The following is a 15445-nucleotide window of genomic DNA, read 5'->3' as shown; positions in this document are numbered from 1 at the left end:
TCAAACACCTCTTTCGTTGGATGTTGTCGGACAAGAAACGTTGAATTCATTGGATCGAAAGATGCTAAACAGCATCCAGGGAGGCAAAATACAACAACCAATGGAGCTAATTCATTTTTTTGGTGTGAATGGAATGGATCGAAAACAACAGGAGAAAGAAACTCATATGACGATGGAGCGTCAAGCGGAGGGGCAATCTGGATGCATAATCTGGGAAATGGAGAACTATATGTTTCTCACTGTTCGTTCAATGCCTGTTGTGCATTTTTTGGAGGTGGAGCAGTTATATGTGTATCAATCAGATCATTTAAGATGGAGAATAATTTGTTCAATGCATGCATTGCTGAACATAGTTATGGAGGAGGAATGTATGCTGTGTATATTTCAACATGCGCTCGAATCAGCAGATGTAAATTCAATAAATGTGAAGCATTAGAATGTGGAGGAGGAATTTATCTTGACAATTTTAATGCAACAGGAACAGATTGTATTGGAACAGAAAGTGGAAAAGGAGAGAGCTCATGTTTGTTTGATTGTAATTTCTCTTTTTGTTCAGTTTTTGATACACATGGAGGAGGAATGTTTTGCAAAGCAGTCCCCAGCTCATTCAGAATGAGCAGTATCAAGTTCATTTCATGTTCAGCAAAATCTCATGGTGGAGGTTTGAGCTTATGTCCAAATCAAGAAACTTTTCAAAGTTATCGTTATTATTGTTATTTTCTGTTATTCTTCAATTGTTCTTGTTCAAGTTCTATTCCTTATGGGCATGATATTGAATGTACAGATTATTATAGGCACTTCAGTAATTTGAATAATCCTCTTTCTGAATGTTACACTACAAATTTTGATGAAAGAAGGACGTGCTATGAGTTCAACTTAGATGGAAAATGGGATTATCAACAAACAGAAAAGAAGTGGTGGCTGAAGGACAAAACGTTATATGTTTCGGTGAATGGAAATGATGAATATGTGCTTTGTGGGGCAAATACCACATACCCTTGTCTTACAGTGAAGAAAGCCTTTGAGATGTGTGAGATTCAGTTGAGTTTGGCTGTCACACTGATGGAAGGGGATCACACAAGCGAGACAACAACGATTGAGATTGGAGAAAAGAAGATTTCAGTTATTGGAATGGGCAAAGAGAAGAGCGTGATTGGAACAGGAGCACTTTCATCAACTTCGATTTCTCTATTCAGTGTGACAAGTGGCCATCTTGGTTTAATGAACTTGAAGGTTGATTGTAACTCAACAACAAGTCCTTCTTCACCAAGTGTGGTTGTTGTGTCTAAAGGAAGTGGGTTACTCTCATTGGAGGATGTTGTGATCACCACGAGTAACACAGAAGATTATGTGATATCATCATCTTTGTTTGTGGTGGCGCTGTCGCAGCTGTCGATGGCTGGTGTGGAGATCAAAGATATGAATGTCTCAAAACCATTATTCTCTGAGCCGAATCTCTCTTCTTCTTCTTCTTCATCTTCATTGTCATCATCTACCTTGTTTTTGACATCCACAACATCTGAAGAGAGTTTACTGGCGAACTTGACTGTGATGAATGTGAAGTTGACAGAAGGAGATGGGGTGGTTGTGGCAAAGAGTGTGAAGTCAGAAGAGACATTTGTGGTGAGCAACATAACAATAGAGGGCTGTGAGTGTGAGGAGGGAAATGGAGGAGGGATAAACATTGAGTTGGCATCTTCAACAAGCAAAGCTCGCATTGGAACATCAACATCTCACACTGGAGGGATAACAAAATTCAACAAAACGAAGTGCAGTGGATATGGAGGAGGAGTGATGCTATGGCTGGCAGATAACTCATTTGATTTCACGATATCATCAGTGAATTTTGTTGATTGCCGCGCTTCATTGGGAGGGAAAGATGTGTTTGTCAATGGGAGTGGAATGACTAGCACAGCAATAACCTCGCAACTGAATATTGAATACAATGAATCGAGTTTTGATGAGCTGATGGGATATGACCGAAATGAGGAAGGAATGGGAATATTCCCATTGAGCGTGTATTTTGATTCATTTTCAGGAGCAGCATATGTGGGAATAAAGAAAAATGGATTTGGAGGATATGACTCTTGGTTTTGTGGGTTTGAATATTTTCCATGCAAAACGATCACAAAGGCAGCAGAGAACAGATTCAGTTCTTCAAAGAAGAACATTGTATTGGATTCAGGCTTTGAGTTGGGAGAAGTTGTGTCGATGGCTGGGTCATATGAATGGGAGGTGTATTGTGGGATTAACAAGACGAATGTGAATGTGAAGGTGCCGAGTGGAATGACATCTTCGTATTTGATAAATGTTCAGAGCACAAGCTCAATCAAGAACATTGCGTTCCAAATTCCATTTCTGTTGTCAAGTGCAACATCGCTCATTGGTTTGACAAGCTCATCACTCACACTCACAGACTGCTCAGTTGCTCATATATCAGAGAGCACATCGAGTGTGGCCTTTGGATACAGCATTGTGAATGTGCAGAGTGGGAGTCTGAAAATGGAACGATTTGTGATTGAGGAAGGGCTGACATTCAATGATCATTCAGCGATTGAATTATGTGAAGGAATGACGAGTGTGATTTGTTCAGGATGCAATATCAGTGGAGTTGTGAAGAATGAGGGAGATGGAGGATGGATGAAAGGAACAGCTGAAACAAGTGGAACGTTGACTGTTGATGGATGCAATGTGAATGGGTGCAGTTGTGTTGGTGGAAATGGGGGAGGAATACATGTTGGATTGAAGGGAAATGGGAAAGTGGTTGTGAGTGGAACGAGTGTGATTGATGGGAATAAGGCAGAGAATAATGGAGGGAATGGAGGGAGAGGAGGAGGGATGTTTGTGATGATGGAGGGTGGGGGATGTGGATTGACAATTGGAGAGAATGTTAAGTTTTCGAAAGTGAAGGAGAATATGGCCTCATATGGGAAGGATGTGTTTGTTCATTGTGGGAGTGGTGTGTTTTTGAATTCAAAAGTGAATACCAACTCATTTGCCTTCTTTGACACAAGTGTCATTCCATCTGATATGTTGAGGTTGAGTGGGAGTGAAAATGGGAATGAAAATGGAGTGATTCCACTATTTGTGTATTTTCATTCGTTAGTGACGAAAATGTTTGTTGATGGGAGTGGAGGAAATGGGATGGATCACAACCGATGTGGGTTTGAAGGGTTTGGATGCTTGACAGTTGATTATTGTGCAAACTCAAGATTGAATGAAAGTTCAAAAGAAATAGAAGTTGTCTCATCTTCGTTGATAAATGCAGAAATTGAATTTTCTTTATTTGATGTGAGTATTTCAGGCAGAGAAACATCATTGGAGGAGGAGAAAATACAGGTGAATGTGAGTGATGAAGGATCAGCCACACAAGACTGGCTTGTTGGATGTTCGAGTTCACTGATAATAAGTGGACTTTCATTTGTTGTGAAAGGTCAGTTTGATTCAAGGAGAAGTGCATTCATCCATTCAACATCAACTCTCAGTCTGACGAACTGTTCAGTCTCATTTGAAAGTGGGGCATTGACTGATGGAAAGATAGAATACAATGTGATAAACATTGAGGGAGGAGAATTGATAATGAATGGGTTTGTGATAGAAGGGTCAGTGACAACGAATGGGAAATCATCAATATCAATGACAAATGGAGTGAAATTGGAGATGAATAACAGCAGAATGAGTGGAGTGGAGGTGACATGTGGAATTGGAGGAGGATGTTTGAATGTTGGGATGAATGAAGAAGGAGGAAGTGTTTGTATTGAAGAAAGCAGTTTATCATCAACATGTTCAGGTGGAAATGGGATGAAAGGAGGAGGGATGATGATATCGATGGGGAATGGAGGGAGTTTGGAAATGAAAAAGGTGAAGTTTGATGGATGTGAAGTTCCATTAGAGGATAACGAAGAGGGAGGAAAAGGAATTGGAGGAGGGATGTTTGTTGAACTTCCCAATCAAATGGGATCATTTGTTTTGGAAGGAATGACATTTGAGGGATGCAATGCCTGGAAAGGGAAGAATGTGTTTGTTTCAGGATGGGATCTGAGTGAGGTTGTGAGCAAGGATCATTTCAAATGGGAGATGAGTTCAGAGGAGTTGGGATCATTGGATGAGTTGTGTGGATGGGAGAGAAAGACAACAGGAGATGAGGGATATGTAATTCCACTGGTTGTGTATTTGTGGAGCAACTGGAGTGGGAATGGGTTTGTTTCGAAGGAGAATGGAGGAGATTTTAGTGGGTGTGGATATTCAGAAGCACCATGTTCATCGATTGAGCACTTGATATCGCTGAGATATGAACCACTTGGAGAAGGGGAATCACACATCAACATTGTTGGAACAGGAGCACTCAACAGAGGAATATCATTTCCATCACCTCCTTCATTAACAGAAACTCCCATTGTGACAATTGAGGGAGAAAAGAAAGGGACAGTTTTGAAAGTGAGAGAAATGGATGGAAATGGAGAAAGTGAATCGATGGTTGTTTCGAATGTCCATCTTTCATTCAAGAACATATCATTCACAATGCCGAATGAATTGGGGAGGCATTCATCATTCATTCTATCATCGTCTTCCTCTGCAATGCTTTCAGTTGTGAGTTGTTCGATAGATTGTGAGGAAGAAAGGAGAGAGATGAAGTATTGTGTTGTGAGGGTGGATGGAGGAAGTGTTGCAATTGAGGATTTGACGCTTTCTGAGTTGAGTGTGGCGAAAGGGTTTGTGGAGTTTGGAGCAGAAGTGGAAGTGATTTCAGTGGTGAATGTGTCGATATTGAACACAACAATATCAGGGGGAAGCCTGATCGCGCTGACTGAGGGATCGCACAATTTCCAATTCACGAAAAGAGAAGAAAGAAACGCGAATACAGTTGCGAGAGTGAATGAGTCGACATTCACAAACATTTCATGTGGAGAGAATGGAGCATGTGTTGTGAGTGCAGATTCGTTTGGGGTTGGTGTGGAGTGTGTGATGGAAGGGTGTGTGCTGACGAAGTGTGTGAGCGAGAGGAGCGAGGAAGGTGGAGGGGTGAAGATGTGTCTGAAGAGTGGGGAATCAGAATTGAAAGTGAGAGGATGCTCGTTTGTGATGTGCATGTGCTCAACAATGAATGGGAGAGGAGGAGGACTGATGATTGATGCACTTGATCCGAAAGCTGAATTGGTTGAAAAGGAAACGCCAGCTCTTGGGGTGAGACTGGAAAACATTCGATTTGTGATGAATGAAGCGTTTGTGGGGAAGGATGTGTTCATCAAGTGCTATTCGATTGCAAGGCAGGTGAATGAGACACTGTTTGTTCTGGACTTCAGCCAGGATGCTTTGAAGTCGAACAATTCGATTTGTGGGAGGGATGATGTTGACAAGGTTGATGTTGATCTTATTCCTCTGATCACATTCTTTCACTCCCCTCAGGTGTTTGTGAGTGTGAATGGAAGCGATAGCAGACAGTGTGGAGCACAGGATAAGCCATGCCAAAGCATTTGCTGTGGAGTTCGGCACATTGAGAGAAGCGTTGCAAATATGATTCTGATTGACGGAGAATGTCTGATTGGGGGAGTGTGTGAGATTGGAGATTTGAATGTGAAATCATTGAAGAGTGCGCAGGCAACCATTCATTTGAACGCAATGATTGAAGAAGATGAAATGAATGGAGGAAGTGTGATTGTGTTTGTTGATGAGTGTGTTGTGGAGAGATGTGGATTTGTGTTTGGGGAGATGTTTGGGTGGGATGGGGAAAGCATTGTGAAAGAGAAGGATGGGAGATTGGAGATTTCGGAGTGTTTGTTCAGCTCAGCAACGATGGATCTGGTGATGAAGAGCAGGATTGTGGGTGTGGAGAGTGGAGAGCTGAAGATGACAGAAACAACATTTGATGGGATTCACACCACAGCACCACTTCTCTCGTTCACCAAAGAGGGAAAGGTTTTGATGAGTGAGATTAGAGTTTGGGATGTCATGAGTGAATGTGGTTTGATTTGTGTTGGAGGGAAGGTTGATATGGAGATGAAGGAAGTGAATTTTGAGAATAACTCTGTTTGTGGGAATGAGAGTGTGATGAAAATGGAAGGAGCAGAAAAGAGAATGAGTGTGCTGAACTGCTCTTTTGCGAAATGCCAAGGCACGAATGAGAGAGGGGGAATGGTGGAGATACGTGAGTGTGTGGATGTGCAGATTGGATCATGTTTGTTTGATGGAGAGGAAGGAGATGAAAGAAAAGGAAAGCAAGCGAATGAGGTGAAAGGAAGTGATGAAGAAATTTGCAGATGGGATGGATCTCTTATGGATATCTCCAACAGTTCTGTTTTGATGAAAGACACAGCAATTGCAAATTCACCAGAAGGTGGAATAACAATGAGTGGAGGAAGCGTTTTGATTGAAGCAGGGAATTTCTCAAACAATTGTCCATCGATTGAAGGATATCCATCATTGAGAAGAAATATCATTTGCTCAGATTCAGGAATATTGAATGTGGTGAGTGTGAAAGGAGGAGATGGAGTTTTACCAAATACTTCACTTTGGATGTTGAATGATGGGTGCAGTTTTGAAGGGATTGTTTCTGAAAGGGATTCATCATTCTTTATTCCTATTCTGGAGAGTGTGGAAGCAATAGAAGAGGCTAATCGAATGAAGCTGACCTTCAAAGGGATGCTTCTTATTCCATGCAATCTGTCATTCTCAGTTGTGAAGAGGAAGGGAGAAGAGAAAGAGATTGAAAAGCATGATTTTGACTCAAATGGATTCTTGTCAGAAAGAGAAGTTGAAGGGAGTGTGGGAAAATATATCCTCAGCAGTTGTGGAAATGAAATAGAGGTGAGTGTGCATATTTTATTTGGGAATACAGAATCTCCTTCATCAACAAATTCATTTATTCTGAAGAATGCAAGTGAAACAAAACAAAAAGATGATGAAAAGATTGTTGAAGGAGGAAAAGAAGGAAAATCCTATTGGTTGTTGATTGTGATTATCATGTCAGTTATTCTTGTGATTGTTCTTGTCGTATCAATAATATTAGCAGTCAGATGGAGAAAGGCAAAGAATGAAAACAAAGATCTGAGAGAGATTGTGAATGATAACATCAGAAAAGATCCGAAGGCGTTTGAGATGGTGACGATGGAGATGTCACCAGAGGAACAGTGGAGGAGAGCCGAGAAGGAGGCAGAGAAGAAGAACGAAGAAAGGATAAAGAAAAGGGTGAATGAGAAAAGCTTGGGACATTCAGATTCATCTGAGCACTTGTTGAGTGAAAGTGACTCAACAGAATACATATTAGGGAAAGACTCAGACAAGATCCCTGATTGGGCATTGGAAAAGGAGGAAGAAGAAGAGATAAGGAAGAGATCGCCCTCACCATCCATCTCATCCACTTCAACGACTGATTCTGATTCAACATTTGTTCGAGGGGAGGATCTGTGCCCAACCACCTCATCGATGTCTAATCTGGTGGATGCAATGGCCTGCTCATCACCGCATGAGAAATTAATTGTGGATCTGAGGGATTCGCTGTTCATGTTGCTTCATGGAAGGAACGAGAAGAAAGAGATGGCGATAGGCACTTTACAAGAGAGGGAGATGACAGCTGCTCAGATCCTGTTCTGGGTGGCCAATCTCGCACTCCATTCATTTGATGAAATGGAAAATGGATTATCTTCTCTTTCCAATCTCAGCCCACACATTATTCTTTTCTCTGAGCACATGGTCATATGCATTGTTTTGCATTCAGATTTGCTTTTATCTGATGATTCAGATTCCGACTTATCATCAATCTCTTCTTCAACCATTGTGACATCTGTCAGTGACAATGATGATGATGATGATGATTCCCTTCCTTCATCAGCATTTGAGGATGAAAATGATTTCAAAAAAGAGTGTTTGAGGTGGAAGGCACCAGAGCTGCTGATCAACAAGAAGATGGGAGCAACAAAGGAGTCAGTTGTGTTTTCGATTGGGATGATGCTGTGGGAGTGTCTGACTCTTCAGATCCCGTTTGGGGAGTTTGAGGCAGAGGTGGCAGGGCAGAAGATTGTGAATGGGGAGAGGCCGCACTTGTCAGCTGTGGGTGAGAGCAGTTTTTGCGAAGTGATGAAAGCGTACCTTTGGCAGGAGGCGAAAGACAGGGCCGAGCTGGAGAGTGTGAGGCGGGAGTGTGTCAGCCACTTTCCAGCAGGAAAGTTGATCATGACGATGTCGGATGGCATCTTCGACCGGAACAAGAGGATTGTTGTGAGGAGCGATGTTGAAAGTGGGGGCGAGACATTGGAAGAGGAACAAACAGAAAAAAAGGATTTGTGAAGGAGATGGAGAAATGAAGTTGAACGTTTTGTTTGAGAAAATAACTATTTGAAGGCTGACATGTTGATGTTTTGTGATTTGTTTGGATATATTGTGTTTATTTTCATTGAGAATGGATTTGTGAGTTTGCTATTGTTCTTCCAAATTATTCGTTGTTCGAGGAGTGTTTGTTGTGATTTCATTTTTTGTATTCATTTTCAGGATTGTTTTTTTATTTCTGTTCAATGGAGTTGGTTCATTTCATTCAAAAATGAAGATTTCATTTCACATCTGACTCGTTTTTTATTGATTTTTGTTTTGTTTTGTTTTTGTTTTTTTTTTTTTTTTTTTTTTGATTTTAATTTTGTTTTTGATTGAAGTTCCCTTTTTTGTTCATTTGAAGTTTGTAATTCTTCTTTTTCAAATAACTTTGTGTTATTCGGTTTCACGTATTTTTCAGCAAGTTCCTTCAAGCGCACAAATGGAATTTGATGTTCAAATGAGATATTTGTTCAATGTTCATAATCACCTTTAATTTATGGGTATTATTCTTTGTTGATTCTTCCTGCTTGACTTCAGCCTTTGAATCGATTCATTCCTTCCAACGACTTTAAGCTCCAAGCCAGCACCTTTCCCCCGATTTTAAGTGTGTTTTTTCAGAACGTTTTTTGAGTTTTTGTTGATTGAAAATGAGAAATTGAGTTTTTTTTTCAGCATACAAATTTCGATTTTAAATGTTTTGATTTCAAAATAGCGAAGTGGAAAAGAATATAAAATATGGTCTGAAATTTTTATTCATGAATTATGAAGTGGGAAATGTGTTATTTGTTTGAAAAAAGAAATTGAAAGACATGAATGAAGGTGATCTGTGTCCATTTCCAATTGTTTCAAAAAATACAGATAACAGTTCCTTTTCATCACTCTTCAAAGTGAATCATTATTCGGTTCTGTTTGATGTTTCTTCGGTGTCAATAATCTCAATGTTGAATGTCTTTTTCTTTGGTGACTCATAGTTTGATAATGGTTGTTCAAATGGAAGTGATCAAAGTGTTTGACAAAACACAAAAAATAATGATTATTCCGATAAAATAGTTTTTTCATTCGATTTATTATTTTTATAATTTCTATTCAAAAATTAAAATATAGGGGAAAGTTCTATAATTTTTGAATAAAGCAAAGAAAAACCTAAAACTTATTATGCATATGGGGCAAAATATTTTGCTTCAGGCATTTTCAAATAAAAATTATGCACTTTTCATAGACTTTTTGAGAACAAAAAACGCAATAAAAATAAGTTCATTTTTTAACATTCGTGAAATGTTGGATAACTTTGTGTTTCTTTTTCTACGATGCATGTTTATGGATATGAAAATCAAATTTATTTTGAAAACTGAGGAAGCGAAATAAAGTTTTGAGTGTGATAATTATTCAAAGCCAAGTGCAAAAAATGCTTGAAAGTTCATTTTTTCCCCCTTTATAATCACTTTTTTTCATCATTGTGGATAATTTTTTTTCTATGAAAAATCGATTTTTTGATTTTTAAAAAACGATTTTTCGCTTTTTCAAAAATGTGCTCAAATAAGTCAAAATAATATGTGTGTATGAAAAAAAAATAATTTCGCAAGTGAAAAATGCGTTTTAATAAAGAATTTTCAAAATTTTTAAAATTTGACCCAAAATTAAGTAATTAATTTATTTATTTTTATTTTTTTCTGTGATAATCAGCATTGGATATAATTCCTATCGGATAAAGTCACAAAAAGTTATACAAAAACCGATGTGATTATTTCCGATTTAGAATATATGGGTGTTTATTTTTGATATCAAAACTTTTTTCCGAGTGTCGGTTCAAAGAAGGATTCACTACAAATCAAAGTTATTTTTTCATTAAAATGAAAAATTAAAAATAAATAGTAAAAAAAGGCAATATTTGAGATCATATTCATGAAAAAATTATCTTCAAAAAGAGTTAAAAGTGTTGACTGTTCATTATTCAATATTCAAAGAGAATTCCCAAACGGAAAAAATTTAAAAAGAAAATATGGATTCTATAATTATCACCCATATATTCCAATAATATTTTTTGAAATATAATTTGAGTGTCAGATTGATTATTATGAAAAATAAAATTGCCAATAATGAAAAAAGTGCAAATTAAAAGAGGAACCTATTTCACAAATTTTTAATTCGTTTCGAAAATGATCACTCAAAAGTCAAATAAAACATAATAGTTGGGTGCAAAACCCGCACTTGTGCAAAAACCCGCACACTTGACATTTTCTTTCGAAATACTCTTCCACATTCATATATGTGAAAGTACTTCGAATTTTGATGCAACCCATAACTTTTTTTGGACAATTTCTAGTATTTTGAATGAAAAATCAAAAACAAAAATTTTTGATCTTTTTTGATCTTTTGATCAAAAATTTTTGTTTTTGATTTTTCATTCGAAATACTAAATATCGGACAAATAAAAGTTACTGGTGGTTTCAAAATGCTGAATGCTTTCACATATATGAATGTGGAGAAGTATTTCGAAAGAAAATGTCAAGTGTGCGGGTTTTTGCACAAGTGCGGGTTTCTGCACACACCATAAAAACATTTCTTTTTTCAGATAAATCTGATGGAAAGAGTTTGATGTTTTTAAAAAAAAAAAAAAGAAAGAAAAATTTTAAAGGAAAATTAATTCGAAAGGTTGGACGAAGATGGATATGATAATACAATCACAATTTTCATACCCAAAATACTTCCAACAACGTAAACTCATAAAGAAATCACTGATTACTTTTTTTTAATGTGACTATTTGAATATTAACTTGTGAAGTTTTATTGCTTCAAATTTTAATTCATCAAAAAAGGAAAATCCCTTCATAAACATGATATAGGAAAATGATTAGGAATTGTTATTTACGAAGAAAAAAGACAACATGGCTGATCCTTTTTGAAATCACACTTTCCTTCAAGTTTTGACCAAAATAAAAATTTCAGTCTGATTTTCGAAAAAATGTGCAACATCGGATAATACTCACATCATATGTTGATGTTTTAAAGAAAATATATTTTTTCGAAAACCACATTGAGAAAATAATTTTGATCAAAACTCGAACGAAAATATGATTTCTTGAAGTATCAGCCACATAAACAAAGAATCAATTTTGATGTTATTTGCTATTGAAAGAGGTTCAGCATATGAATCGATGTCAAAGTTCAGGTTTCAACTGGACAAATAGTAAATTCAATGAATTGGTGGATGGGGAATGAAAAGATTCTGATTGATTTTTTTTTTTTTTTTGGAAATGTTTCCAAGCACAAATTTGGGGTAGTCATACAGAAAAATCATTCTTTTTAAGATAAAATAAAACTTCAATAACAAAACAATAAGCGACGTGCATGAGTTGAAAAAATGTGATGAAATAAAGTTAGAATAGGAAAAAATTGCGCTTGAACAAATGGGGGAGAGAGAGAGAGAAAGAAAGAAAGAAAGAAAGGATAGAAATACTTTGGGTTTTCACAAGAAAAGCTATTGAATATAACTAAGATTAAGTTGCTCTGAAAAATATACAAGAGTAGACTTTGCTTATTCTTTTGCTGCTGCTTCAGAATTATTTCCTGTTTTAGCTTTGGCTTTTGCTTTTTCTAAAGTTTTGAATAAACGAAGAAAGTAATTTCAATGGCAGTAGTGAATGAAAGGTGAAAAAAAAGTTAACAAATTATTTTTTAAAATATACACGCAATAAAAGAACAAACTCAGAGCCTTTGCATCGTTCAGCTTTTCTGTCTTTATCGTCTTTTTGATGGCATCCAAGTCCACTTTTAGGCTATCATATTTCTGAAAGCCCGGAATGGTCTCAGGCGCAGATTGCGTGGAGCCTTTCTCGGTTGACTGGAAAATCGTCCTCAGAAACCTTCTCCGCAGCCCCACCACATACTCCACAAGATTCACCGATGTCCGGCTTCCGCTACCGCCGCTTCCGAAATCTCTTCCTTTCTCCCCGTCTCCTCCGTCTCCTCCGTCTCCGCCCTCTCCGCCTTCCTCGTCTTCCTCTCCGTCTCCCTTCACTCCTCCTCTCTTCCCGCTGAATCCTCCACCGCCAACAGTTCCTTCAGCAATGTCCAGCGCACGCTGCCAGCGGAACAGCCGCGCATTCATTTTGATCGCCTGCCGCCGGAAGCCCGCAGTCAGCAGCACTTTCTCAGCCTCGTCTGCCTTCCTCTTCAGCAGCAGCAGCTCGGCGTTCTTCACCTCGGCATACGGCACCGACCGCAGATGAATCACAAAACGCACCTTATCCACCTCGTCCAAGGCAGCATACGCCAGCTCGGCAAAGTTGAGCTCCTTGTTTTCTATCGCCATCGCAGCAAAGCAGTGCCACAGGCACCGCTCGTTCACATAGCGGCAGAGGCGGTTCGCTTCCTCCCACCGCCCAGCAGCCACTGTCTCGTGCAGCATCTCGCCGAACGGGCGCACTCCTACCCACACGCTGACGCCATCACACGCACGCACACAGCAGCATTGCGACCCGAAGAACGCAACCAGGTCGATCCCTTCAGAAGTTGTGCCGGCGGTCGTCGTGGTGGCTGCAGAGGCGATGGCAGATGAGCCGATGGAGGGCGAGGCATTCAGACCAGACAGAGGCGAAGATGAGGAAGAGGAGGAGGAAGAGGCTGACATGGGTGAGAAATCAGACGAGGCAGAGTCAGGAGACGAGCCAGACAAGAAGCGCTTACCAGAACTGACTGCAGAAGAAGACGCAGATGACGAGGAAATCGGTGTGGCAGAGAACATCACAGAGCCACCGACGACAGGCACAGCAGCCAGCGGCAGCGGTATGACGGTGCGGAACTTGTCGATGCTGGCCTTGTCTGTGAATGCACCGTATGGATGGATCCAGATAGAAAGAGCGCCTTCCATAACCACAGCCAGCTGGTCAGTGGTGGCGTGCCACATGACAGAGTCGACGACAGATGCGAACTTCAGCTTCTCATTCTGCCGCACATTCACCACAAACAGCGAGTGCGACTTGTCCACCACAGCCAAAAGGGACTGCGTTGGGTTGCGCTGCGAAAGAGACACTTCATTCACACCCACATCCATCCGAAGTGGCTCGCCGATCTGTCGCCCGCTGCTGGCAGAGAAAATGCGGACAACTTACAAAAAAGAAAGAGAATTAAACAGAAAAGAAAATAAAGGGAAAGAATAGAAATAAGCGAATGTTTGAAAGTGAATGTGAAAAAAAATTATATATGATTAAATATAACAGGAAATATAATAAATAAAAAGAAAATTCAAACGTCAAATTAATCAAAAATATCATCCATACCTTTTCCTTCGCTTCCCTCAACCACAGCCACAATCTGGTTATTGAGTGCAACGAGCTTGCTGTTGATGGCGTTTGTGTTTGAGAAGCACGAAGCCAAGTTGATTTGGCAGATGGCCTTCCCGTCGTATCCGAAGACAAGTCCCATCACTGCAGAGCCGGATCCACCGCCAGCAACAGACGAGGCAGAAGAAGAGGCAGAAGTGGATGACACGACAAGCAGGAAATGCCGCTCGGCCAGCACACACAGTGCGACGGACGAGGCAGTGAAAGGGATCAGATGAGGAGGAGCTGAGTTGAAGTTGGGCATGTCGAAGGAGAAGACGTGTGTCTGTGTGACAATCAGCAGATGGTCTCTGTTGATTCCCATGGCGTGGATGACTGGTGTGGAGTGGGAGTCGCGATGGTGGTGCATCAGATCAATGTAATCAACAGTCTAATGGAATGCGAATGAATGTTGAGGCGATAAAGAAGAGGATGAAGAAGATGGCACATTTATCAAGTTTAAGTATCGTAAGTGCATGATTACATTAATTTAGAAATGGATAATATATTTTTTATAAATTATCTAAAAAAGAAAAAGAAAGAAATTAAGTGATTGCAAACATCGTTCATCACGTCATAAACTGCCACTTTGTTCATTTCCTCTTCGCTCGCTACGAAGTTCTCCCATCTGACTTTATTAGCCACCACTCTGCACATCAGCACCGACCCGTTGTATCCAGCTCCTGCCAGCTGCCTCCCATTTGGCGAGAATCTCAGACGTGTGATTGAGGCTGTGTCGTTGTAGATGACATGCTTCTCCCAGCCAGCCGCATCGCACAACACGACACAGTTCATCGAGCCGACGGCAAATGTCTCTCCGCGCATCGACCAGCACACAGACGTGATGGGATAGGCAAACATACGGGAACTGTACAGATTCCTTCCCTGACCTGTCCAAATCCTGTATGTTCTGTCTTCTCCTCCGGAGAGAAGAAGCCCGTTTGCTGCAGACCAATCCATACATAAAACTATTCCTGGATGCGCATTCCATAAAAGCTGTTTTCTTGTGATTTGAAGTGCCCTTATTGCTATACGGTTTCCACTACAAACATTAATTTTTTAAAAAAAAAAAGAATAAAAAAGAACTATTTTAATAAAATAAAGATCGTTCAGGTGCAAACGAGCAAAAGGCTATCTGATCATCTGCAGGACTCCAGCAAACTGCAAATACAGGATTTTCTGTTTTTGCAACTTTTGTTGATTCTCCAGTTCTACTCCAAACTTTAACAAATCCATCATCTCCAGATGTTGCAAGTTGCGACCCATCCCATGACCACCTGACACATAATACAGCTCCTTCGTGTGCTTCTTTTTTTGTAAGTTTTTTTGGTGTCAAAAGACGAAATGTTCCTTTAAATTCAATCAAAGTTACAGTCCATTAATTAATATGAAATCGCAATAAAACAAAAAAGAAAATTTTCTGTATAAAAATATCATAAAAATAGTATACCATCAGTGCAAGCAAGAGCAATTGTATCATCAACAGATGGTTGAGTTTTAATCGATAAGCCAAGTGGCCCACGTTTCTGTGGTGCTCTATGGCAATCAAGAACGCTTGTGTCTTCTATTTTTCGTATCATTCCAAGATGTTCTCCAGTTATATTGAACTGGTTAACAACCTGATCATCACCAAACGAATATACCTCCGAGCCGGTTCCAAATTCAACAGCAGAAACAGAATCCGAATGAGCTGTAGAATCAAGCTTTATCACCTCGAGTCTACTCATTTAAACTCACGTTAAATAGAGGAGAGAAAGATAAATACTATTTCAACAAACGAACCATAATTATATCTTTTTTCAATTTCAACAAAAATTTTC

The 15445-nt window shown here is 39.5% G+C and overlaps 2 protein-coding genes across 2 annotated transcripts; one reads left to right on the top strand and one right to left on the bottom strand.

The window, feature by feature from the left end:
- Window positions 1–312: 312 nt before the first annotated feature.
- On the top strand, window positions 313–8283 carry MONOS_7156 (uncharacterized protein; the record flags this gene model as incomplete). Its single annotated transcript, XM_067877463.1, has 2 exons — window positions 313–523; window positions 785–8283. The coding sequence occupies 2 exons, from the start codon at window positions 313–315 to the stop codon at window positions 8281–8283; spliced, it is 7710 nt and encodes a 2569-aa protein (XP_067719396.1).
- A 3305-nt stretch (window positions 8284–11588) lies between these two features.
- On the bottom strand, window positions 11589–15352 carry MONOS_7155 (putative Intraflagellar transport protein 80-like protein; the record flags this gene model as incomplete). Its single annotated transcript, XM_067877462.1, has 6 exons — window positions 11589–11898; window positions 12010–13410; window positions 13584–14016; window positions 14187–14667; window positions 14747–14975; window positions 15076–15352. The coding sequence occupies 6 exons, from the start codon at window positions 15350–15352 to the stop codon at window positions 11840–11842; spliced, it is 2880 nt and encodes a 959-aa protein (XP_067719395.1). The 3' UTR covers window positions 11589–11839.
- Between the last annotated feature and the right edge of the window lie 93 nt (window positions 15353–15445).

This window comes from Monocercomonoides exilis (genome assembly GCF_001643675.1).
Source record: "Monocercomonoides exilis strain PA203 chromosome Unknown scaffold63-433378, whole genome shotgun sequence".
Classification (NCBI taxonomy): Eukaryota; Preaxostyla; order Oxymonadida; family Polymastigidae; genus Monocercomonoides; species Monocercomonoides exilis.
This window is presented reverse-complemented; position numbering and strand designations above follow the sequence as displayed.